Below are 25,928 nucleotides of genomic sequence, written 5' to 3' on the forward strand. Positions count from 1 at the left end.
GATTCCACCACCTCCCTCGGTAACCTACTCCAGTGCTTCACCACTCTGAGTGAAAAAGTTTTTCCTAATATCCAACCTAAACCTCCCACACTGCAACTTGAGACCATTACTCCTTGTTCTGTCACCAAAATGTATAAGCTTAATTTGACTTTTCCCCCCTTTAGAACAGAATTAATGTCCTTCATTTACAAATGGAGCACACCAAATATCGGAAGGAAAAGAGTGGGAGGACCAACAAGCACTCTCAACCCGATCAGCATTGCCTTCTACTTGTACAAAACACCCTTGAACTCCCCTCTGTCACCGTTGAAATATACCCCAGTAGAGCCTACTTAGAAATGCTAGATGCTATTGCACATGAAAAATAAGAGATGAAGGAGAATGGAGGAACAATGGCTACTACAAGGAGCGCTTCCATAGGAGACAAAATACCAGCTACCATTTGGTACACAAGAGGTACATGTGTATGCAATGGACAGGTTTGTACATGGATGGTCTGTCAAGTGAGTACTCACCAAGCCACATCTTGGCTAGCGATATGTGACAAGGTAACATCCCCGTGCAGTCAGCTTCTGCTCCCCCTCTGAAACAAGCAGCCTACAGCAAAGGGCTAGATTCACAAGGGGGTCTTAGGAGCTCATGTCCAACATTTAGGTGCTACTGCCATTCATAAAACTACTTCTCAGCTTCTGCCTGACTCTGGAATTTGGGTGCCTGTGTTTCCACTGGCAAAATTCCCTTGGCACCTACCTTTCTGCACAAAGCTGCCATGATCCTGACACCACCAAGCTTCTTGGCGAGATTCACAAACTAGGCATTCCCCTCACCCTATCTTGCCTGCAGAGTCTGATCAGCTGTGCTCGGAGTACACAACCTACCCAATAGGTGGCACTACTCCCCTTAGACCCCATAGCACAGGTGTTAGAGTGGTCGCCTAGGAAGGTGGGCAACTAGCGTTCAAATCCTCACTTTGCCTGATTCAGAGCAGGGATTTGAATTTGAGTCTCCCACACCCCATTTTAGGCCTCTAACTCACCAGACGATTGGGTATTCTAGTGTGTGTCTCAATCTCTCCTGTTGATGATGTTCTACTATGGCCCAATTAATATTTATTTATACAAGGTAGACTGTGGGATCATTGTGTCACCTGTAATATGAAGCCTTGGACTAGACAAAACACTTAAGGGTATTTGTAGAGAACCATCATGTTCTGGCAGGGGTATAACTGGATGAGTCAAACAACAAAGAGGTGGTCAGTTTGCTGTTCCTCTGTGCCCTGCTCTATATTAGGCAAGTGAAAGGATACAAGGAAATTAAAAAGGCAACAAATTTATAGAACAGATAAAAAGGGAAAAAATAACTAGCCTGTGGAACTCATTGCTGCAGGATATGCTTGTAGCAAACAGCCTGTGGCCAAATGCTGGCCTCAGATACATAGATATGGCTGACTCCTAGTTTTGTATCTCCAGATGAAGGCAACATTTGGCCCATAGTTGGGCTTAAGGAAAGATTACAGACAGAGTAGGAACAGTCACACGGGTTAGATATCATGGCAAGAGTACAGGCCTGAACACCAAATTTCCTTATTGTATCTAAGACGTGTGTTTGTGGTATTTTAATAAAGACAGCCGCTATTGATTCTTCTGAGGCATGTTTATATTCATGGATGATTGACACAATAGAATACAGGGTCTCCATCAGAGCCATTACTCACTATATCCTATAAGCAGCTGCTATAAGGAGGTCTTTAAATATATGGGTTATCGACATGATAGATGCCAATGGCTCCATTTCTCTGCCATTAGTATGCTCTCGAGAGCTTTAATGCTTCTCATGATTATGGTCTAATGTATCAATTGGAGTTCAAATATTTGAGAAATATACTGTACGTAAGTTACATATTACCACTTACATGTAGCCTAAAGGAAAGTTACTTCTCACTTATTTTGTTTGGCAAAGTCTCTCATCCAGAAAAGAAAAAAGAAGTTTATATTATGCTGCTTCTGGTGGGTGGAGTCAAATTAGCATAATGTGGATATTTCCTTCATAATGATAACAATATAGATCCCAGTATAAAAGCTTCAACTGCACAAGGGGGGGGGGGGTAAGCTGATTTTTCAACCTTATTTTGGACATCTGTAGAAAAATTTCCCCTTACTCTAAAAAGAAATCACCAGCTGTTCTTTTGCAAAAGCTGAATTTAAAACTTCAAATTACCTGGCTCCTGTTGTCAGCAATCAGTTCTTTGTTCCTAGTAGCTATGGCTCCAACTATGGGCATGTTTTTACTATTGCTGGAGGCAGCTTGCTCTAGCTAAGGCGTCACTATGGAGTTTGTTTAGTTATTTTAGAACTTAGATGATGCATTACCAGGAATAATAAAGGATGGCCCTTAACTAAGATTTGCCTTTACTGAAGGTATTATAAAGCTCAACATGCAGACAACAAGATCAAGTCCAAATGATATCATGTGTACTGTATATAGTAGTGCAATTTAAAGAACAACCCAGCTGTAAAAGTAACAAATAACTGGAAGAACACTAAAATTATTAGCAACGACATCTGATGACCTAAAACAAGATTCTAATTTATTTAGTTTTTATTAAAAACAAAAAAAAAATTACTACTTCTATTCTTATTTTAAAACATTTGTGTGTAAAAATTACCTGTTTTCCTTGCCAGATTGTACTAAATTAAGATATAGGCAGAAACAAACTTTACCTGGTACCTTCACAAACATCATCAGGGAGAGCCGAGAGCCATATAACACTGCGATTTTATGCGGAACAGGAAGAATGCATTGAAACTGGCGAGCGAAAATCTAACAAGGAAAGACATCTTCCATGTAAAACGATGCTTTCAGCAGCCCAAGACTCCTTAGCAGCAGGTTCACAAGGACTTGTGATGAAGAAAAGCTGCACAGCCACAGAACAACTCGAGCAGTTTTTAGATCGGCTAAATACACTTCTGAGACAAACAAGAATCATATGCTGGGATGTGGTTTTGAAAAATCTTCATACTTGGGGATGGTGCCTTTCATCTTGCCGAGCAGACTTAACAGCTGCTGGCAGTCTGCTCACAGTGAGTGCAAGAAGAGCAAAAGAACTAACTCGCATCAAGGTGCTCAGTACAAAACAACGTCAAAGTCTGACAGCATTTCACTCGCCAACACGCCACGTTGGGGTGTGTTAAGAACACTTTGTTTGATGTTTTTCCCCCTAACTCAAGGTGAAAAGTCCATTCTTTAATTTTCTCTTTTCTATATGCTGCACTTAGGCATTCGTATTAGATTAGGGATTTGTGTAGTGGAGATGCATTGGACTCCCAAGCTAAGTGGCTGTAACTATACATATTTAATCCAAAATACTGTACAATTCCATGTCACTGTGGCATTTGGTAAAGTGATACAATAAAAACAGACCTCAGGAAGATGAGGAAGCCACGATAGCCAGCCCTAAAATTTTGTTTTGCGGGATCTGACATAACAGTTTCACTTTAGATCTGCGCCATACCCAATTACCTCAATTCTGTCCTCAGGGTACTTAGCAGCACTTCCATTCTCTCAGCTTCTATTGAATGCAATGACTGCTGTGTCCATTTTCAGGTAGGAACTTGACCCAATGCACATCAGGGTGTCACGTCAAAGGGACATCAACTTTAAAAAATGAACAAAAACTCCCCCACAATGTCTGATACTTGCATCAGTAGCAAAAATGTAAACAGCAAAGATTTCTGTAACTGTTTACTTCCTGCACTGGACAGCACTTTATATAGTCAGTTTCACTGTCTGTAGGATGCAGCAACATGGGAGGGGAAAGCACTTTAAACAAGGAAATCAACAGGCTAGTTTAAATATGCACAAAATGGCAAAGCATCTCAAGGGCAGGTGTAGGGCCTGAAATGTAATTATTCTTTTTAAATTATTCACATTTTAAATTGATGGAGTCCCTTTAAGCAGATTGTTTTGAATACTGTCAAGGGTAAATCTAGATTAGTAATATCTTAGACTGTAAATAGGAAATGGATTGTTATAGACACACAGATTTCATTTTCATCATTTATAGGGTAGATCAGTAGTTGGTGTAAATTGTCATTACTTCGTTGACTTCAATGGAGATGACCATTTATACTTCCTTTCTGCAATGAAAAGAACTTAATTGGTTTAATTTTTGGCTATAGTCAGTTTCAGAGTTACAACTCTTAATAAGGAATGTTTAAGTTTAAGTAAGTTGTCATGGATTTTTGTAGCTACAGGAATTTTTTTTTAAAATACACACCAACAAAATCAAAGGGCCATATCAGCTTATAGGTTATTGATTGTTAACGAGAGTTCACCATTTAAATTAATTATGAAAAAATTGCTGAGTGATCAACGGCATAGAGCCCAAAATTTGGGCCCTAAAACTACTGGGAAGCTTTGCTTTATTTATTTAGCCTTAAAAGATATAGTCATGGACAGAATTTAACAGCTCACACTGCTTATAGGAAATTACAGTCTGCATCTGTAACCACAACTTTAACAAACACTTAAGTAAAGGAATGAATAATATTAAATTCAAAATTACTTTTTATTTTGCAATCAGACTCCCAACCTCAAAAACAATCTCACTGCTGTGCAAGCTAAGAGAAACCAAGTTCTTTTGAAGTTACAAAGTTTTATTTTTAACTATTACAACCACAAATTGTATTAAATGGCATTTAGGCATCAAAGCTATTTTAAGCAAGTGTGATTCCTATGGCCTGGAGCACCTGATGTGAGGAAAAATGTCTGCGCTAGACGACGACTCAGTAGTAGTGCAAAAATACTTTTTTCTTTGTTTTTGGCAGCATGTCCATTGCTTGGTTTGAATACTGATTAGCTAGAAGGCTGTAAAGGAAGTATGCTTTAATGCATCTAAACCACACATTGCTTTTCAAGTGAACGCTTGTTGATAGTTAATACAGATAATCATGCTGTGGAACTGCACACTAAACAAAAACCGCTATGGGTGTCCCTCATTTTCCTCCCATCCATACCCAATTAAAACAGTCTTATATATTTTCCATTACAAACCAGTTTTTGGCCAGTCTCTAGCTTCCTCAGAAGGGGCCTTTTGAGGCAAAATTTTGCAAGTGTAGTCTGTGGCCTGAGGAAAATTTTTGAATTCTTTAGGTTAATCAGATAAGCCATGTCAGAGATACCAGACTCTCAAATAATAGGTGACAAATCACATTTTCAAAAACTCTTAATCCTGTTTTATCCCTTCATATCTGACAGACAAACCTATTTGATTGTGCTTTATTCAGAAGTCCTTACCAAGACTTAGTGTATTGTGACAAAGTTCCTCCTCTACCTTGGTGGGTCCTGGACTTATTGGCAGATTTGCTCACCTCAGTGATCTTCCCCACAGTCTGGATCAACTCCTCCTGTGTCTGATCAGGAGTTGGGAGGTTTGGGGGGAACCCGGGCCTGCCCTCTACTCCAGGTTCCAGCCCAGGGCCCTGTGGATCGCAGCTGTCTATAGTGCCTCCTGTAACAGCTGCGCGACAGCTACAACTCCCTGGGCTACTTCCCCATGGCCTCCTCCAAACATCTTCTTTATCCTCATCACAGGCCCTTCCTCCTGGTGCCTGATAACGCTTGTACTCCTCAGTCCTCCAGCAGCTCACCCTCTCCCTCTCAGCTCCTTGCGCCTCTTGCTCCCAGCTCCTCACACGCACTTCCTCTCCTCTGGCTCCTCCTCGCCTGACTGGAGTGAGCTCCTTTTCAAACCCAGGTGCCCTGATTAGCCTGCCTTGATTGGCTGCAGGTGATCTAATCAGCCTGTCTGCCTTAATTGGATCTAGCAGGTTCCTGATTACTCTAGTGCAGCCCCTGCTCTGGTCACTCAGGGAACAGAAAACTAGTGACCAGTATATTTACCCTCTACCAGACTCCTGTACCCCACTGGTCTGGGTCTGTCACAGTATCTATTTTTGACATTCAATACAGAATTAGAACCCTCAGAACCATCTGTCAGTCTCAGTAGGGTTGAGCAGAGATCTAATGAACTTTGTGAAATTTCCAAGGACCAGGCTTGTGTGTGTGTGTGTGTGTGTGTGTGTGTGTGAGAGTGTGAGAGAGAGAGAGAGAGAGAGAGAGAGATCAACAGAAAGAACACATGAATTTCTGACAACTATACATCTTCTGTTGACAGCTTGTCCAGTTGCATCAGCAGACCCAGATTGTCGTATTGATAAAGTGATTTATGGCTCTCAACGCATGCTGTCGTCCAGTCAAGATGGATTTGAGGCCCATCACTTCTGGCTGGTGTTCCAAAAATTCAAAACTAAGAAAGTTTCCTTGCAAAGAGGAGTCATCCCTTATTTGAAATTCCTAATAATTTGCACTCTGCAACTACAGTGTCGCTGACTGGTAAGTAACAGTGCAAATAAATCCAGCCATTTTTTCTCTGTCTGCAGGTGGATCTGTAAGCCATCCTTTGTCTGACTGCTGATATAACAAGTGATCCGAGGTAAGGACAGCAATACTCCAATCCATGCTGGAGACATCTCATCTGCTCTCCTGATCAGGATGAGCCAGGAAGATTGTTTCAGGACAATCTCATTAATTGGGGTCAGCTGTAATTCAAGTAAGTCAACTAAGCAGCACATCATCTTCTGAACCACTAAAGTTCTGAGATTCATAGTCCTTGCCATTTGTCACAGCAGATTTTGAAAGCTCTGGAAATCACCTGGCTGAGATGACGAGGATGAACTTACATTCGCATTCAAAGGAGGAGATAAGGAACACTAGTCAGAATCTTGCACTATCTTCATTATTTCTTTCATCAAATCAATCGGAAGGAGCACCTGCATAAGCACAGACGTGTGCATAGTCATAGTAGGATGGGACAAAATAAGTGGCAGTGGGTATCCTAATAGGTATGTCCTGAGACAAGGAAATAGAAACACCTGGTCTTTGTGGTCTTCACAAAACTTCCCCAGAAGGCTAACACGAAGCATGTGGGGCTCATATAGGGTTCCTTGACCTTGCTGTAGTGAAGGACAGAGAGCAATTCCTAGGCACAGAGTAGGAAGGCCCAGACTAAGGATCAGGTCCCATCGCTAAGTGTCCCCGGATTTGCTTCAAACTCCATCACAGATGGTAACAAGAATAATCCAAAGAACTCCTGGAACCAACCAACCATTCCCAAGCGGCACCCCAAGATGGGGAACAACAGACTCCAGCAAAGACAAGTTTCCTCAGTAAGCAGCCACAGATGAGAGGTTGAGATTGGAACTATCTGATCCAGGCACTTTGTTCACTCACTTGTCTGTGAGAGAGGACTGTGGTAGGAGTGAGAGACCTCAAAGCACTCCTCCATCATCCTGAAGTGATCTCATGGTGTTATTGGCTCAATGGCACCTGTACTATTACAGTCCTGAATAACAGCCAGGAAAGTGCTTAAAATCATGGTGTGTGCGGGGTACGGGGGTGGGTGTAGTTCTGGATTCTCCCTGCTTTCTTAAACATTACAGTCTGTATCCCTGAAATTCTCAGCTCTTCTTCTGATCTTTGCCTCTTTAAAACACAATTCCGGCAAAGCTTTTTAAAGGTAAGTATACTATGCCTAAAGGATGCACAGGCTAATTATACTCTTAGGTTTATATATTGATTTTAAAGAAGCCAAGTGATATTCCAGTACAAGCCTTTATCTGTAGAAACAGACATGTTTCACCAATGCAACTATAGTTTCTTAGCATTAAACGATTCACTTATGTCTAACAGAATAGAAAAATCATGAAGTAAAGAAATTGTGATAGAGGATGTACTATATTTTGCTATTCAATTTTTTTTTAAAAGAACTCCACCCCCACAGAATGTGAACCAGACTGAGTCAAACCTTTTAAATGTTTGCTTTAAAAAAGTTACCATTTCAGAGCCTCTTGTTGTGGCCTTATTTTCATTAACAAGAGATGGTGCATTGCAGCGATAGTGGAGATCATTTTAATCTCAAAGACATTACTTAATATTCAGCACTAATTTAAGTATGTTTAATGGCTGCAATTTGAGGTGCCCCCATTTAAGAAAGATATTGACAAATTGGAGAGCATCCAGAGAATGAACAATACAGTGATTAAGGTCTCAGAGTAACTAACCTATGGGGAAAGAATGAAACAATATTAGTCTGAATGTCTGAAGGGAGCCAACATTATGAAAGGGAAAAAGAATCATTTAGGACAATTCACAGAGGACACTAGAAGTAATGTAATGCAATTGAAGAAGGTACTTTATGGCAAATATCAGGAGAATGATTTAATAATCAGGAATTTCTATTATATTATGAATTAATCTTCCACCTCCAAAAAACTAAAGTTATTCAAAAACTTGGGCTGGGAAATTTTTTTTTTTAAACAATTGTCATGTCTAAGCAAACTTGTATTCTCCAGGTAATGGATTGGAAAAGCTAGTGGGTCTCATCTCTAAATTCAATGGCTCGATTCCAATTCTGTGCCACGAGATTCTAAACTCAATCATTTCACCAAAAATAAAATAATCTGTGTATTTGAGAGATGCAAACAACCTGCTCAGTAAATGTAGTTGTGCAGGATTCTGGTTTCCTAAAACTATCGGCCCTTGCACAGCTGTGCCTCCATATGTTTTTTGTGTGCTTGTGTTCAAAGATTCTCACAGTGAGGCGTGGTTTGTTTTAAATGGAAGGTGTGAACCCTACACCCTTGTTACTCATGCACTATCCTACCTATACACCTGGTGCATCAGAAACATTTTAAGTGTAATACTAAATACACATGAACCCGCCCAAATGTGTAATTAATAGATTTCTGGCAACATATCACTTTATATACATAACTTTCAAACTTCAAAGTTGGGTTTGGTATCAGCTTGCAAGGATATCTAGTGCTGTTTAATACATTTAAAAAACAATTCTAGTCACATTTTTGGGGTGTCCCACCCCCATCTTGCATCCACCCACTTTTAAAACCATCTTCTCTTTATTATTTATTCAAGAAAAATACCCCAAACTCTACTATACAAGAAGCAAGACATAAAATTGAATAGATCGCGCTCTGCTTGACAGGTATCAAAAATTGCTGAAGTTTGAAGACTGAAATTTAGCAATTAATATCCTTCAATGAAGAGAGTTAGTGGTTTCCTAGCTTTAAAAAACAAAACACAAAAAGCTCAGATACACACTTGATTATAATGGATTTTGGTTTTGGAATTCAGTCACATGACAGATTAGTATGTCTCTAAATGTCTACATCAATCTTCTAACCCCATTCGGTTTTCTGAATGCCATTTTGATTGTAAACTATCCCGTGCCCATCACTTTTGTACCAAGGGCTTGCCGACATGAACAATTAGGCCACACAAAGCTGGCGTGTGGATGTAGCCTGCACTAGCCTGCTGCAGTCTAGCTGTTTGTGTGCACCCTACTGATGTGTTTTAACACTCCGCTAATGTGCTGTGGTCCAGTCCTGTCCCAAAGAGGATTAGATCAAAGTGCTCTAACAAATGGTTAGCGAGCGTTAGCAGGGTGCGCATGAACATCGAAAGCATGGCAAACTAGCGGCCGCTAGATTCACACCCCAGCTTGCCATGGTCTAACTGATCACGTAGACAAGCCCTGAGCCTCAGTGTTGAGCTAGGACACCTATAAGATGTCAAGAGAAATCCATACACGCGAGGGAGCAGATATCAGCCTCGATGGTCATCCATTCAAATGGGTCTGAGCTGGGACAACAGGCTCTCTGCGGTCTAGGGCCTTATCAGGATGGGAGGGGAAGGAGGACTGGAGTTAAACAAAATCACCTGGCCTGGGATTTAAAGTTGCTCAGGAAGGGGGCATCACCTGACAAAGGAGACCAGAGCTTTATTTAACTGGATCTTCCTGAGGAGCAGGGGTTCTCTCTTGGACTTCCATCACCAGGAACAGGAAGACAGAGCATGAGGAGTGGGGTGCAGGAGTGTCCTGGGACTCCAACTAGACACAAACCCCCAAAGGCCCTTGGAATAGTGAGGAGACTGTTCTTTGCCTAGATTGGTAATTATTGTGCTATATTTTATTGAGAGAGAGAGAGAGAGAGAGAGCGAGAGAGAGCGAGCGCGTGCCCGTGTGCAATTGTATGTTGGGAAGACAAGCAAGGCTGGGAAAAGAACAAAAACCAAAAGCTAAATAGTCTTGATGCAGTCAATAGCGCCTTAGTCAGACCTCGAGGGAGCCCAGAATGAAAAGAACAACAATCCAGCATATGTTCAACATCCTCTGCACTGCACCACACGTTTTGAGATCCCCAGCATGGCTGGTCTTGACAGGGTGAACCTGGCCACGCCTGAACCTGTTAAACAGGCTCTAGAGATGGCATGGAAGCCAAAGCCAGGCAGCCATTCATCGGCCTGGTGATGATGTGTTTGTTTCTGTTCCGTCTGCCACAGGAAGATGATAAAGTTATCAGCTAGAGGGAAATTGTACAAGCAATGTCCAGGTAGGATTCCTGCTATCCAGTGAGTAGCGAGGAACATCCCATAAATCCCCGAACAGTGGCAAGTATGGTATTTGCTCTATTTGTGATCAGTTTGTTGGCTGCATTCTGACAACAGCTGTTTGGTGGAGAAATATTGGCTAGGACTAATAACCATAAAAATGTTGTTGGCTTCAATTTGCCTATGATAATTCTGATGATATGAATGAGCTGTATGTCTGCTAGTCTAGTGTAGTGCAGGGTTTGGTTAAACCGGGGAACAGTGTTCACCAAATGAGTACTTGCCCTTGAATAGCAGAGAGTGAACCCCAAAACTACTCAGTGTCTGTGTATTGGCTCCCCATGAGGATCCTACCAGTTTGTTCAGAGACAGCAGCAAAGAGTCCTGTGACACCTTATAGACTAACAGACATTTTGGAGCATGAGCTTTTGCGGGTGAATACCCACTTCGTTGGATGCATCCGACGAAGTGGGCATTCACCCACGAAAGCTCATGCTCCAAAACGTCTGTTAGTCTATAAGGTGCCACAGGACTCTTTGCTGCTTTTACAGATCCAGACTAACACGGCTACGCCTCTGATACTTGTTCAGAGACAGTTTCTGCTTTTGGTCTTTTGAGCTACTTTAGTGAGATGGTACTTGTATGTGAGCATGTGATCTACGGGGACCCCTAGAAACAATCCAAAGCAAGTGGTGGTAAAAGATGTTAAGCTCAAGTTAACTCCAAGCATAGTGTAGGTGGAAGCGTATTGGCATGGTCTTTGGCGTACTTGATTTCAGTCTCCATTTCTTTCAGTAGCCTTTGAAAGTATACAAACCAATTCTCTCTTCAGAAATGCCATGCAACCACAGTATTTCAAATGGTTTGAATGTGGGGAAAGTCAGGACGAAAATTGATCCATTAAATTATACGAGCTTCCAGTAAGGTACGGAACCCATTTTACAGATGGAGAACTAGGGCAGAGACAAGTTAAATGACTCACTCACCTAAGTGACTCATGGCAACCATATCACAGTTCAGGTTCTCTTCAAACTTTTGGAAATAGTGGTCCCTCAAGGCCAAGCAGATATCCGTCGGTGTACATGAGCCACCTGGAGATCGTGTGTGGGAGGTCGTTGGTCAATACATTAAATAAAGGTTATGTCAGCACTGAACCTTGAGGAAGTCCATTCTTCTGGAATCTCTAGGTGCTGGGTTTGTGGCCCAGAGCCACCTGAAGACATCTACCTTGGAACATCCGCTCAGTTGCCATGGCAACCCATCTAGGAAAACCTCTTGACATCTTGTACAGCAGAGCAGTGTGCCAGATGGCATCATAGGTAAGGTCAAAAAAGAGAGCTCCAGTTTGCTTCTCTTCTTAGTATGTATGTGGAGAATAGATTCCAAGTGCTAACTCTTGGTGTCTCAAGTGCTTTGATTTAGTCAGAAACCTGCTTGATCATCACTCAAAAGTTGCTCTGTTGTGGGCATAATTCTTGGCAGGATCACCCACTCCGGGAATTTGTAGTTACAGCTCAGAAGTGACATTGGGCAATAGCTAGCTGCTAAAGAGTGGTCTTTACCTGGCTTTGGTAAAGCGATCACCGTAGCTTTTTGCACTATCTTGGGCATCACGTTCTCCTATGCAACGCAGAAGAGACAGCTAGTGTAGGCTTTTCTTCCCAAGATGTTGTAGTAGTTGAAGTAACTATGGCCCCAAAATTATGGATTATGATGATTTAAAATTGCTCAGGCATCAAGCCTTTTAGAAAAGGCAGACTGGAGGACAAAGAGAATAAAATCCCAAGGGCTAATAGCTGGATTTCTTCAATAGTCTGAGCAAATTCAGAGCTGCTGCAGCCTTTTGCAAGAGTGCACTGCTGGTGCAGCCAAGGAGACTTCCTTTCCCCCCCACCCCATCTGTGAATAAGTAAATGAAATATAAATAATATTAAATCAATATCAATTATATGATGTACCAGATAGTAGTAGTAAATAGGAATCTTAATGGAATGTATTATAATAAGTAAAATGTGCATAAAAGCCAAAACAGGTATAGGTGATACAACTCTGGGCAAAATATTGTAAATGCTAATGACAGGGTTTACTTCCTGGGTAATCATGTTAGGAAGAAAGCGGTTGTGTTCATTTTGATTTACATAAGAACGGCCATACTGGGTCTGATCAAAGGTCCATCTAGCCCAGTATCCTGTCTTCTGACAGTGGACAATGCCAGGTGCCCCAGAGGGAATGAACAGAACAGGTAATCATCAAGTGATCCATCCTCTGTCACCCATTCCCAACTTCTGGCAAACAGAGGCTAGGGACACCATCCCTGCCCATCCTGGCTAATAGCCATTGATGGACCTATCCTCCATGAACTGATCTAGTTCTTTTTTGAACCCTGTTATAGTCTTGGCCTTCACAACATCCTCTGGCAAGGAGTTCTACAGGTGGACTGTGCGTTGTGTGAAGAAATTTCTTTTAGTTTAAAGTCATAAAGTGAACAAGCATGACTTATATTTGCTGTCAAGCATGCTTATGCGATCAAGTTAGTAAAATACACCTGTGCTGAAAGGGGCAATACATAAAAAAGGAACTAAGGACACTTGACCACAGAATGGAATAAATAAAAAATGTAATTGGTTAGTGCATAAACTCAGCTCAGCCAGACACATCAAGGTCCCTTCAGTATTGTTAAAACAAATAGAACAGAAATGGAAGATTTATACAGCTGTTCTGGTCCGCTGGAGAACAACTTTTCTTGCATTGTATAATGGACAGTTAAAATGAATGTAAAAACAGCCTCAAAAATATGGAGGGACTCGGTAAATTACATGACATTTAAACTAGACATTTCAGCTGCTAGCAGAGTGTGGATGGAGAAAGTGCAACTTGAACAAGCACAACTGCAAAGATAGCCCAGGGATGCACTACAAAATGCAATCACAGAAAGCAACTTGCAGAGGTAAGCTGCAAACCAGCTGCTGTTCAGGTATGTCCCGAAATAAACCATAACTGCTGGTAAAACTAACTTGTCTTAAACAACCCTGTACGACAAGCATTGCACAAAGAAACTGCAAAATTCCAATCCTAAATCACAAGAACTCAAAAGCTGATGTCTCATTCCCTGACTGGATTGTGAGAGGGGGAGACTCATTTTGTCTGGACATTTTGAATCTTTGGAAGAATTATGGATCACGATCTGATTGCTCTACACCAGCATCTCCAAGAGGAAGAACCGAGTTGAACTGCCCAACAAAATAGGACAAAATGGCCTGTCTCCTTCAGCACAGCCTGGAAGCCAAAGACACTTGGAAGGGAGAAAACTGAGGTCCTGAGCTGGCCACCTGGGAGACCTGCTGGTGCTATCTCAGATAGAAAGAGACAGTTAAAAGTGCCTATTTTCCAGCTATTCGAGTTGCCTGCTAGTGGACCAAGGAAAGACTAGTTGTGGCCATCCTTTGCTCCATCTGTATTTGCAGTGTCATCTCCTGCTTTGAACAGTAACTGAGCTGAAAGCTGATGGCTGAGCAAAATCTGGAGATACGCAACACACAGACATTCTTTTGGGTGTTGATCCAAATCAATCAATTGACCACTTCCTGAAACTGAGTACCTAATTAGTAATAAAGTATACATGCACTTGGGTATGTGTTTTAAAGATTGTCACAGTGTGTCTTTATTTGTAAAAGGTTCCAGTTCAGATTATTGTAAAGTAACTTTGAAACTAACAAATTACTATTGTTGACTAAAATTGTGGTACACTGTAAATATATCTACCACAGTTAAAGTTTTCATACCTCCTTTCATATTCAACGTGCATCAGACATAAAATGAGATTAAGCATGCAAACTTCTTGAGCTGCACACAGTCTACAGAGTGTGTCATAAATGCAGGCATTTATGTTAGATAGTTATGTTAGATTATTGCATCTGACGAAGTGGGTATTCACCCACAAAAGCTCATGCTCCAATACATTTGTTAGTCTATAAGATGCCACAGGCCTCTTTGCTGCTTTTATAGTTAGGAGTGTTAGTTAGACCCTGGGGCTAATATAATTTGTAGGAAAATAGATAACAAAAGCTGACTATTATAGATCCATTGGGAAGACGACCTCGGTAAATCAGCATGTCAGTAACTGGCCAAATTGTCTTGTTATCTAGCTTTAGATTTTCTTTCCTCTGTTGTGTTAGCAACACCAGAGTTGAGAACCAATTGTCACAAGTGAGGCCCTATTCTGAGGTACTCAGTCAAAAATCTAAAAGTCACCTTCCCAAGGCAGTAACTGAATAGAAGTGCTGTTTTCTATTGTGGTTATGTGATTTGTTTCTGAAAACAAGAATGGTCATATAGACAAATTTTCTAATTTATGTAATGTGCCTTCTTATATCCTATACTATTAGTTGTTATTGTTAAGGGTATTTAATAAACTCTCTAAAACCAACTTCAACTCTAGAATCCTTTTCCTTTAGTTAAGCAATCGAAAGCACGCTAAGGAAGGCGATACTGGTAATCAGTTGTTTGATACCCTATCTTCCTTACATCGTTTTGGTGAGACATTATCAAAAAATGCAGGATTTCCTTGTTTTCATTGATTTCAGTGCCTGTTCTAGGTCAGAGACTAAGCCCACCGTGCCATCTGGGGCTATGGAGAATCTGATCAAGGTGGGATAGACCTTGCAAAGTGGGCCACCCTCAATAAATGACATCTTCAATACCCTAGGCAACCAGCAACTCTTCACTGTGTCTGCTGGAACCAGGGCTACTCCCCTGACCTCAGCTGGGTCACTTCTGCTGGAGACAGCCCTCTACCAGCCACCTGCCCCACCGCTAGCATCATCCAATGCTCATCAAAACAGGGGTCTTCTTACCTCTACTGACTACTAGCCCCAGGCTACGTTGGAACTACAGAAAAGCAGACTGGGAAAATTACACTAAGCTCATTGACCAATAGATAGTTTGTATCCCATATAACACGTGAATAGAGCAAGCTTATTCAAGGTTCGCTAATGCAATTGAGACTGCCCCAAGTCTATCCCACATGACTGTCAAACACCTATGTAACCATGTCTGGAAAAGGAATGTGCAAACTTCCATAGACAGTATGAAAAATCCTGTGATCCAGAAATAGCCAAACACCTCCTCCTAGAGAGCTTGAATGCAGCCTGAAGAGCACAGTGGGCAAAAGTAAGTTCAGAAATGGATGTGTCAAGATCTATCAGGGAAGCATGGGACACTCATCAGGATGTTTGGAGCAGCACAAACCCCACCAGATGCACAGCACTAGACGGTCTCCCAAAGTGTTGCCACATGGCTGGGCAATATTACTAAATCAGACAAAAGAAAATGTTCAAGTTGTCAGTAAAAAAGAGTGGTGTCAGTACAAGTAATGTTATGCAAGTGACCATAAGTACTGCTAGAGTCGGGGACAGTGTAGGCAGGTGCAAGGAAAGCATCTCCTATCCATACACCTCTATCCTAAGTTTTCTTACCGCTTCAGTTCCTGACCTATCAGCCACACAGTGACATAAAACTTATCGTGATCAGCAAACTAGTACAAGCTGTGATAACATGGACAAATACCTACGCATGATTTAGCTGAAACCTCTAAATCAATTTTCACTCATAACCTAGCCTAGCATTGCCCAAGTCTCCCGAAGTTAGAAGCCAGTCAGTGTATTGATCCATTGGGCTGGTTCTAGTTTTATTGCTTACTAGAGACACCGAGCTAATGCCGCTGGAAAGTGAAGTCCTCAATCCACAGAGCAAAACTCGAGCACCGACAGTGCCAGTATGGCTAATCAGAAAGCTTTGAGGAGTTTCAGCTGATGGATTATTGTACCCATTCTCCAAGTTACCTAGTTCACCATTAACATGGATAATGAATTGATTAGTAGCCAGAAAGCAAAAAGCAGGCTTTAAATATGGTATTCTTCATGGACATTAGCAAGGAGTGGAGTCCCACAGGGCTCTGGATTAGACCAGGATTCTAATGAATGTCAACCATGCTCAATCTACTCCTGCCCAGGATGCATTAATTATTCATGGTTTCTTGGCTTGACTCCCCCACCCAGATCCAGATCCCACAGTCAAAGGGGGTCCTGGTCCTGGAAAGAAAGAAACCCCAGATGATATTTAAGTGCAAGGAGGGGGGTTGTGAATGGTGGGTAATGAAGGTGCTGGGTTTAGTTGGGCCTATAGGGATGGAGGTAAAATAAATAAATAAATAAATACATAAATAGGTCACTGAGGGTGCTGTGAATGGTGGGTCCTCAGTAGGGGTGCTGGGTTTGGGTCAATGCATCAGGTCTGTAGGCTGGTAGTGGCTGCCTGAGGTGCTCTCTCCCGTCACACAGTGCTCAGCTACAGGGTAGCACAGCTCCAAAGGGCTGCAGAGCTTGCTACACAACCTCCTGAAGTTTGGCTTTCCCCTCCAGGAGCAAAGCACTTGGCAGGCAGCAGGGACTGACTCAGCAGTGGGCACAAAGGAGAGGGGTGCACCTGCCCTGACTCCAGTGACCACGGGATTTGGCAGCTCAGTCTGTTGGGGATGGCCCAGTGGGCACCCCAGCACAGCCCACTTCCAGATTGCATCTCAGTGGCCAAACCACCTGTACAGAGCAGAAATGTTAGGCTATTATGAAAAAAAAAATCATTCAATTTGCAGACAATGCTGAATCAGAAGTAAAGACACTGAGGGACAGGTATTTTTCAAGATACTCTCCATCTATTAGGCAAATAGGCTGACAAGCGAAATGCAAAATTTAATGTGACTCAGTCAAGTAATGCCTGTGGGCAGAAACAGTACTCCGGCAGAGAAGTATAGAATAAGTTAATGCTGTAGAGAAAAATGATACGGGTGTACTGTTAGTGCCAATGTTAAAATCATCACTCAGTGAGCCACAGCAGCAAAAAGGTTAGTAGGATGTGTAGTAAGATGAGGCCCTGAAACAAACTCTTGTGTCAGAGGCCTAGTCTGAGGCCTGAAGCCTGAACCAAAATACTTCCAGGCACTGCTAAGCAAAAGCTGGAGGCAGGCCTCACTCACAGAAGTAGCGAGAAGAGGAACTTGTGCCAAGATGACATCAGGACACTCCATAGATATAACAAGGAACAGGCAGGTGCATCTTAAAGACAGTACAGCATGATGGTAAGATCGGTTTGTCTGGAACAATATGATCAAAGGAGAGACAGCACCCTAATAAGCCAAGGGGCTGTACCTCAATACGTCAGTAAGGATGAGTAATTTGTCCTGTAACTGTATAAAAGTAGGTCCCGGAGTGCGCATCTTTGGCCAGCCTAGCGGGCAGTGGAAAGTCCTGCCACTGACTGAGCTGCGTCCATTGTCAGGGGGCACATATTCATAGTATGTCCTGTAGAGTCTGTTGGAAACTATTACTGTGCTTAATTTGACAATAAACCTGGCTCGGGTTCCTTCGTTCCTTACTAGAGCCTGTGGTCTTTGGGGGGTTCTCTCGGGGTTTGCTGTGTCTGCTATCTGCGCAGAGCCGGGGCAGCGCACAGAGGGAACATGCACGCAGCCGACTTATCATCAAACAAGAGCAGAGCACCACACCAGTAGCAACTAACAACAGGATGCTGGCTGGTATCAAGAGGACTATGAATTTTAAAATACTGTGCAGCCCTTTTATAAAGCACTAGTTACTCCACCCTTGGAGTGCACTAACCAGGTCTGTTCACCCAATGCAAAGCAGTTTAGATAGATCAGGGAGGTATAGCCTAGGGCAATAGATGATGAATGGAACTGAGAAGTTTAACGAGGGAGTAATGTTCCCAGGATTATTGACATTTGAGGGAAGGAAGGTTACTTAATGGTAATTCCCTCACCTGTATGGGTTCTTCTCCGATCGCACTTGGCAATCCACTCAGCATTATAGCTCCACCTATCAGGAAACAGGATGTGAACTCTGTTCATTATTCACAGATCCCTGCATGCCCCTTTCCTTTCAGTTCTAGAGACTTCCATAGCAGAGAGATGAAGGTGATTTAGATATGTAGACATAAGAACGGCAATAGTGGGTCAGAACAATGGTCCATCTAGCCCAATATCCCATCTTTTGATAGTGACCAATGCCAGGTGCCCCAGAAAGAATGAACAGAACAGGTAATCATCAAGTGATCCATCCCAGTTAGGCGAGGAAGGGTGAGCGAGGAAAAAGAAAGAAGAGATCTCCGGTGCATCTATCTCCACCAACATGCCCCCATATCCATCCAGAGACTAATCTCACTTTGTGCTTTAATAACACGCTCTTAACGATTGTCTTGTGCTATAAAACAGACAAGCTAATTTACACTTGGGCAGTTCTTGTGAACTGAGTTCGTCTTCTGGGGAACTCCTGACCTGAATGGGAGGACACAGCCAGCAGTTTTCCAAGTGTATTTCCTAGGAGGAACACCTGTCTCTACATCCATTATCTGAAATCTGCAGTGCTCACAGACCGTTTATTGGGGGTTTGTTTTGGGGGTGAGGGGGAGGGAGACTTTTGGACATTTCATGACCCCCCATACAGCCACTCACAACCAGGACCTGATGACATGCACTCCAGAAAGCATTATGCTTATGGCTTCTACAAGGTGCTAATGTGATACCGTAACAGAGTTATTTGGCTCAGAGAGTGTGTGTGTGTGTGTGTGTGTGTGTGTGTGTGTGTGTGTACACACCAAAAAGGTAACCCTTAAAGGATATGTTTCTCCCAGACAGAAAAGACCCCCCATCTCAGGAAGCAACCCCAAGAAGCAACTGAAGAATTTGTGCTTCCTAACTTGGGGAGAGGGGAAAGCTGCTTGTACTAGCAGCAAGAGTAATAAAGTGATATTCTGTTCTTAAACTGAGCTCATGCCAGTGTCATTATTTCAGGGACTCTTGCATGGTTGTGTTAGCCCACCAATAAGGAGACCATGAGGTCACACAATGGTATGTGCAAGATGCTTTGCACATCTGTAGCACCTTTCTCCTGAGGTTCTCAAAGTGTTTCACAATATCACCGGGGGGTGGGAGGGGACGAAGAGAAGGAGAAGTAAGAAAAACTGAGGAACATAGAGATTAAATAACTTGCCCAACATAAGACAGGGAACCTTTAGCAGAGCCAGGAATAAAACCTACATCTCCCAAGTCCCAGACCACAATCCCATCCTCCCTCTCTTGGCTGTTCTTGATACCTGAAGGAGAAACAAGCTGCAAGTAACTACAAGTCTGGTTCAGTGGAAGACTAGAGCCAGTGGATAGGTGCCACTGCCAACACATGGCTTTCTATCCCAAACAACAAGTGATAGTGATCTCACTGGCAAGCAGAGAGGGAGAAAACTGTAAATGTCTTGACCTATTGAGAGAGACCAGGTGGATGAGAATATCTTTCATTGGACCAACTTCTGCTGGTGAAAGAGACAAGCTTTTGAGCTTAAACAGAGCTCTTCTTTGGAGCTCGAAGGCTTGTCTCTATCACCAACAGAAGTTGGTCCAATGAGAGAGATCGCCTCACCCACCTTGTGTCTCTCATCGCCCGCAACCAATCCAGCTACACCACCACCACAAACAACAATGGAAGAGATCAAATTTTGGCTTAAGGATGAGAGAGATTTCTTCAAAGAATTGCTGTAGTTATCTATTACATACTAGCCTGCCCGTAGCTATTAATGAATTTCACAACATTCCCAGCACCAGTAAATCACTTCCAAAAAGTATTGAACGAACATGAACATAGGAGCCAAATAGCAAAGACTGAAGATATGGACCCTGGATGCAACTCAGGATCTGTAACAAGAGAAAGCACGTCAGCCACATTTATAGATTTCAATGTATAAGTAAGGCACCTAAACTGATGTTTAAGCATATAAACAATTCCAGTCAGTGGGAGCTCTGGATGCTCAGCATCTGTGGGCAAGGTGGGAGGGGAATTGATTAACTTTAGACAAGGAGTAGGGACTCCTGGTTACTATTCTACAGGAAGGGAGGGGTGAGGGGAGGAAAGGCCTCTGCTGCTTCTCTCCTTCCGCATGCTTCCTGCAGCAATGCATCCAGCCATGACTGGAGATTAAAGATGGTAGCCACCTGCTTTGTGCTTATGGGAGACAAGTCCCCCAAGCTTCACCCTTCCCTTTTCTCTTCCTGTGATGAGATGGGAACAGAGCTACCTGTAACTGCCTTTCCTAACTCCCACTGGTGGCCTGCATGTATGTTTTCGAACTCGTTTCCAAATATTTACTCCAGAGAAAGGACTCAACCGTGGATGTTCTTATGCCTCTATAGGCTACCCCACCCCGCTGACCATTGTTCCTCTTCACTCCCACCCTGGAGCCATTGCAGGAACCACTCTATGCCTGACACTGAGCCCTTGTCCTCAGCAGCAGTACCAGCAGTCAAAGAGGACTCAAGAGAAGGAGCTGCTGTGTTCCACCTCAGACGTAGTAGCACTTCAGTGGTGAGTGACCAGCTTCTGCAGGTATCTATGGTTAGATGCGGTTTGTAAAAGACAAGGCAATACTTCATTAGGAATGTATTTTGTCTCCATCAAAAACCAAACCAGTATACAGCAGCAGACTCTCTAACTAATAGTTTTTTTTAAATGAAAGAGTTGCTCTGTAATGTCACTGAAAGAGGACAACAAAATTCTTGTCATTAACTTATACAATTGCTATATGGTAAAATAGTCTCTCTTTGCATGATGCAATTAACTTTTTCCCCCAAACAAGAGGAGGCACTCAGTGGAGTATATTTCTTTCTGCTGTCATAAATGATTTTTGTAACAGAACGATGAGAAAGCAAAAGGCAGCAAAGTACATAATACATATGTTCTTGTTTATGATCAGACTCCTGTTCTGATATGATTCATGTTCTTGTTCTGATGTCTTGAAGTTAGGTAATTTGAATGGGAACATTTTAGATCTTTCAAAAGAAAGAGCCACCACCTCCGTATAAATACCCTCTAATGTACATATGCATCTCAGAGGCGTTTCCAGCCACACAAGAAGCAGACAAAATGTATTTTCCCCAGAAGAACAAGGGATCATAATAAAAGAAACATAAATCAAGTTATTCAGAAGAATACATTGTTACTAGAGCCACAGGGTTTTAGGAGATGACCCAGCCAGTTCTATCATATGAGAGGGCCAGCAGATATTGCCCATATTGACTTATATTCAACGGAGGTAACAAATTAAACAACTTGGAACTAGGAAGTGATGCAGATCACTGGCCTCTATAAGCACATATTCTTACAACTTTTATCTTCATACTTCCTCCCTCCCGCCTTCCTATTGTTTATCACAACCACTCCTTGCTCCTTCTCTCCAATCAGATGGAAAGTACGGTCTTTGACTAAGGGGCTTTATTATGGAGGCTATTGATAGCAACTCTATAGATAGGGATGCATTCTAAAATGGGCCGTAATGTGCTGTTTTTCTCCCAAAGCAGGCGGACAATTGATGTTTCAGGATTTCCATGCACTCTGAATTATCTGTGTGGGTTTTTTGTCTGGTTTCTCATTCTAAATAGGGACTCTGGCAAAAATTCTTCATCGGCAGTTCTACTTTAAGTTATTGACAGGTCTCTCTCAAAATTATGGTCTGTTTACACACAGAAGTCAAGCTGGTGAACAGATCCTTTTGGGGAAGGGGGGGTTGTTTTGTTTTTTTAAATCCAAATATTTAATGTTGGACCTTGGGAAATTTTTAGCTGCTGGTCACGTTAGAGCTGAACGTGTTGTGTTGGGCACACAAGCCTGACTGACTGGGACTGGGCACACACAAAACCTTCATTGTTAGGAGCTATGCTGTCCTGTCAGACTTTATCCAGCAACAGCAAAGGCATGTGAGAGCTCATAGGCCATTTCTGGAACATAAGGATTTGCAGGCATGAAATATCCTCTGTCAGGAGCTGCACTTCTAACTCCTCATAAGTCTATGTCTTCCCACCTCTTGTCCAGTCTGATTCTCAATTATGCATTAAAAAACCCATAGGAAATTAAGGCAGTACAATCTGAGTTGGTGAAGCACCTACAGTTGCTACTAGAGCCTGTCGTAACTTTGATGCTCAGAATTTCTGTTTCATGGGAAATTATGACAAAAGTTTTGTGTGCTGATTTGGAACGAAACTCAAAAATTCGAAGTTTCCCATGGGAAGGAAATTCTGTAGATTTTTTATTCTGGAAAAAAAAATCTAAAGTGCCTCTGCTCAAATTTTCCGAAACGCAACGGAGTGTCTGGCTACCCTGAGTCCCAGGAACACCTCACCCTGCCCTGCCTCTGGAGAGCAGCTCTGGGAGTCCCCTAGAGTCCAGGGAGACCCCCGCCACAGAGCCTAGAATCCCTCAGTATGTCAGCTCCAGCTGGAGCTCCCAGGCTTCTGGCTGGGAAGTGCTGAGATCCCCATCTCTGAGGAAGTCCTCATGATGGCTCTGAAAGCCTCTCTAGCAGCCTGCTGGATGAGCTTGCGGGGGGGGGGGGGGGGTGGGAAACCAGGCAGGTTTCTGATGCTGGATCCCTGTGCTTGTGTTGTGGCAGAAGTTCATCGAAACCAAAAGGTTTCCTTTAAACACTTTGGTTTCCAATAAAAATGGTTCCATTTACCTGGAAAATTCCTGACCAGCACTAGTTCCCACCCACCCACACCCCATACCTGAAACCCTCAAAAGCAAGGATACACAACATTGAGCCACCACCATCACATATCCTCTACCCCTCCTGTCAGTGAAGGAAGGTCAATGGGATGTATGCTGCTATCTCCCCTATCCCAGCTCATTTTTCAAGTGGGGGAAAACAGAGAATATTCCTCATCCACATCATCTCTACAACAACAGATGAAGCACCAGCAAAAGCAGGAGGGAACAAGAAAGGGACGGAACTTACAAGGTCACACACCCAAAGTCTGGATCTGGAATAAGCTTCCTGCCTTGGATTGACAAGAGTCTGAATTTGACCACCTTCAGGGCAAACTGCAGGGCTGATGTGTTTTCCCAGGCTTTCGAGAAGGCGGAGGGGAAGGAAGGGGTATGTATGACATTGTTGAAGACCCAGATGGATACGGATATTCTTGAGGGACAAGCTGAATCTAACTTATTATTGGCTTATTTGCTCTTTGGAATTATTGTATTTTACATGCAGCGAGAATATAGGTACTGTAAAAGTATTACAAATATGTTTTTAATTGTAGTTTTGCAAGTACAAGATACTTGAAACACAGGGAAGATACAAATACCTCAAATATTTTATAAGCAGATAAGGCTAAATCATACTGGATATAAAATGATTTTTATTTTTTTGTATTAAGATAGTGCCTGGGAAGCCCAATCCAGAATCAGAGCCCCATTGTGTTAGACTCTGGGCTCCCCTGAACTGTTCCAGTAACAGCCTCAGCTACCTTGAATTTAAAAAAAAAAAAAAAAAAAAAGCGACCATCCTTTATTAGACCTTTTTTCTTGGTTCCTTGAGTGATCGTTTCAGACAGGCTTCACTGAGGACGCAATGCTCTCAAGAATGTTACTTGTATTTTAATAGCACCTCCGGGTCCCATCTCATCACTCAAACCTTGGTACTGCAAAAAGATCTGAAAGGGTTTACAATGATTCTCCAAGCCGTGCAGATAATTGCGCAAGGGCCCCCACATGGTAGTATCTATAGTTTATTTCTGAATGAAACTAGAAGCACAGAATATCTTGAAGTGCTGCAAAAATAGGGGACGGTCTAGCAGTTCCATCAGAAGCCCTAGAGACCAATTTTCATTGTTTTTCGTCAGATACTTTTAACTTGCAGAACAATTCATCTGCTTCCTCTTGATAACATTGCTAACAAACTGGTCTTTTCTTTTCACAGCGAGGGAGGAAGAAGATGGGAGGGGAGGAGATGCTTAGTCAGTGGACTGCTTTCTCCTTTTCCAAGAAGCAGCATCTAACTCAAGGCAGTAAAAAGGCTGTTGGACAGAATTTAAAAGAAGGCATTCTTTAAACTGACAGCGACATGCAAAACTGTTTATAGTGGTCACCTTTAGAAACTTGCCTATTACCTCCCAGATAATTGTTACCTCAGCAACAGAATTATTAGGTTCCTCAGTTACCTTGGTATCAGAATAATTCCTACATTTGCTGTAGGTAATTACTGCTAACACTGAAGTAATGTTTACTTCTGTTAGCAATTGGCAAGTATAAGGGGAATCACTGTAGTTTATATGGGTCAGATTATGGATTTTTGAAGTTAATAGAATTGTATAGGGTGCAAGTCATCCCAAGATCAGGCTCTGTCTCTAACAGCATTAATTTCTTCATTGTGCAGTCCACGGATCAGCCTGCTTGACCTGTCAATCGTTAGCAGTGGGGGAAAGCCCCACCTCCTGAATATCCCTCCCGTTTTCTTTACCTTCATGGTGGTTGTGGAGAAGAAACCTCATGATTTTTAAGCCAATTTCATGATTTTCATGGGGCCTCATTGTGTATGTGTGACCCAGTTCTACAGATCAGTCTTCTAAGCTTTACCTAATGCCACCGTTTTCAGCAGAAGTCACCTCCATGCTGCATTGCCCTAGTAAGGGAAAGATTAAGTGTGTATCAATGTCCTTAATTTTGGATGTCTATAGTTAAAAGATGACCCTGCTTCCCACCCTGGAAGGCACACTGCCATAAAAAAACAACTCCCATTGTAACCAACTTGTGTACCCTATCTCAATGGGCTAGAAAAACTTACCTGAAAAGTTTCCCTTTCTGAAGAAATAAGTTCCACAGATTCTACCCTATCAACAAAGGGATCACCCGGAATCAGATGAAAACTGACATCTAAAGATTCAGCTTTATTTCATTAGGAGACTTCATCACCATTCTCTGCATTACGAAAAGCTTGTGTCTCTTTGTTAACCAAGCCTTTAAAAATCTCTTATTAAAGATATTAGAATGAAATTATCCTGGCTTTAGAAGGTGTCCCCACAGGTGGGAACTCCAGGGATGGGACATTTCCTGACTGCCAGAGCTGGTTCTGGGCCCCAGCTATGAACAGGCTGAGTTCCCATTGTAACAGATCTGTGGACTTAATTTCATGAAGGAGAGGGAACATTTTTTAGGTAAGTTAGGAAAACCTGAAATGGACCTGGAGTTCTATGTTCTGAGAGAACAGAAGGCACGTGGCAGAGAACAAGATGATTAGATTTTTGCATAGATAGATAGTGTGTAGAATTACACTCTATTCACCTACTGTCAAAACATGACAAGCCCTTAATAAAAACCAATACCAGCACCTCAAGTTGCACCCAGAAATCAGTATGTAACTGGAGCACTGACGTGTGTTCTGTGCTAACAGAAGTTTCCAAATGATGTGCAGGTGTAGCCTCGTGTAGAGCACACACTGCCATAATCCAGACTTGACGTGACCAGAGCATGGATCACTGTAGTGAGGTCTACAAGAAGAGAAAAGTTGCACTATCATACACGGTGCTGATGAAGACAGCAGTGTTAGTAACCGCTGGACATCCAAGAAGCAGC

At 42.5% G+C, this 25,928-nt stretch overlaps 1 protein-coding gene across 7 annotated transcripts in view; it reads right to left on the bottom strand.

Moving 5' to 3' along the window:
* SLC4A11 (solute carrier family 4 member 11) overlaps positions 1–25,928 on the bottom strand; it is a 257,410-nt gene that overhangs the window by 180,874 nt on the left and 50,608 nt on the right. Inside the window, exon 1 of one of the 7 annotated variants that reach the window (XM_039540267.1) lies at positions 11,454–11,481. The exons of the other annotated variants lie outside the window; for them this stretch is intronic. Coding sequence (XP_039396201.1) covers positions 11,454–11,475 — 22 coding nt within the window. The 5' untranslated portion in view covers positions 11,476–11,481. Of the gene's footprint in view, positions 1–11,453; positions 11,482–25,928 lie in introns of those variants that run through there. 7 annotated transcript variants of the gene reach the window in all.

The sequence above is a fragment of the Mauremys reevesii genome, linkage group 5 (assembly GCF_016161935.1).
Source record: "Mauremys reevesii isolate NIE-2019 linkage group 5, ASM1616193v1, whole genome shotgun sequence".
Lineage (NCBI taxonomy): Eukaryota > Metazoa > Chordata > Testudines > Geoemydidae > Mauremys > Mauremys reevesii.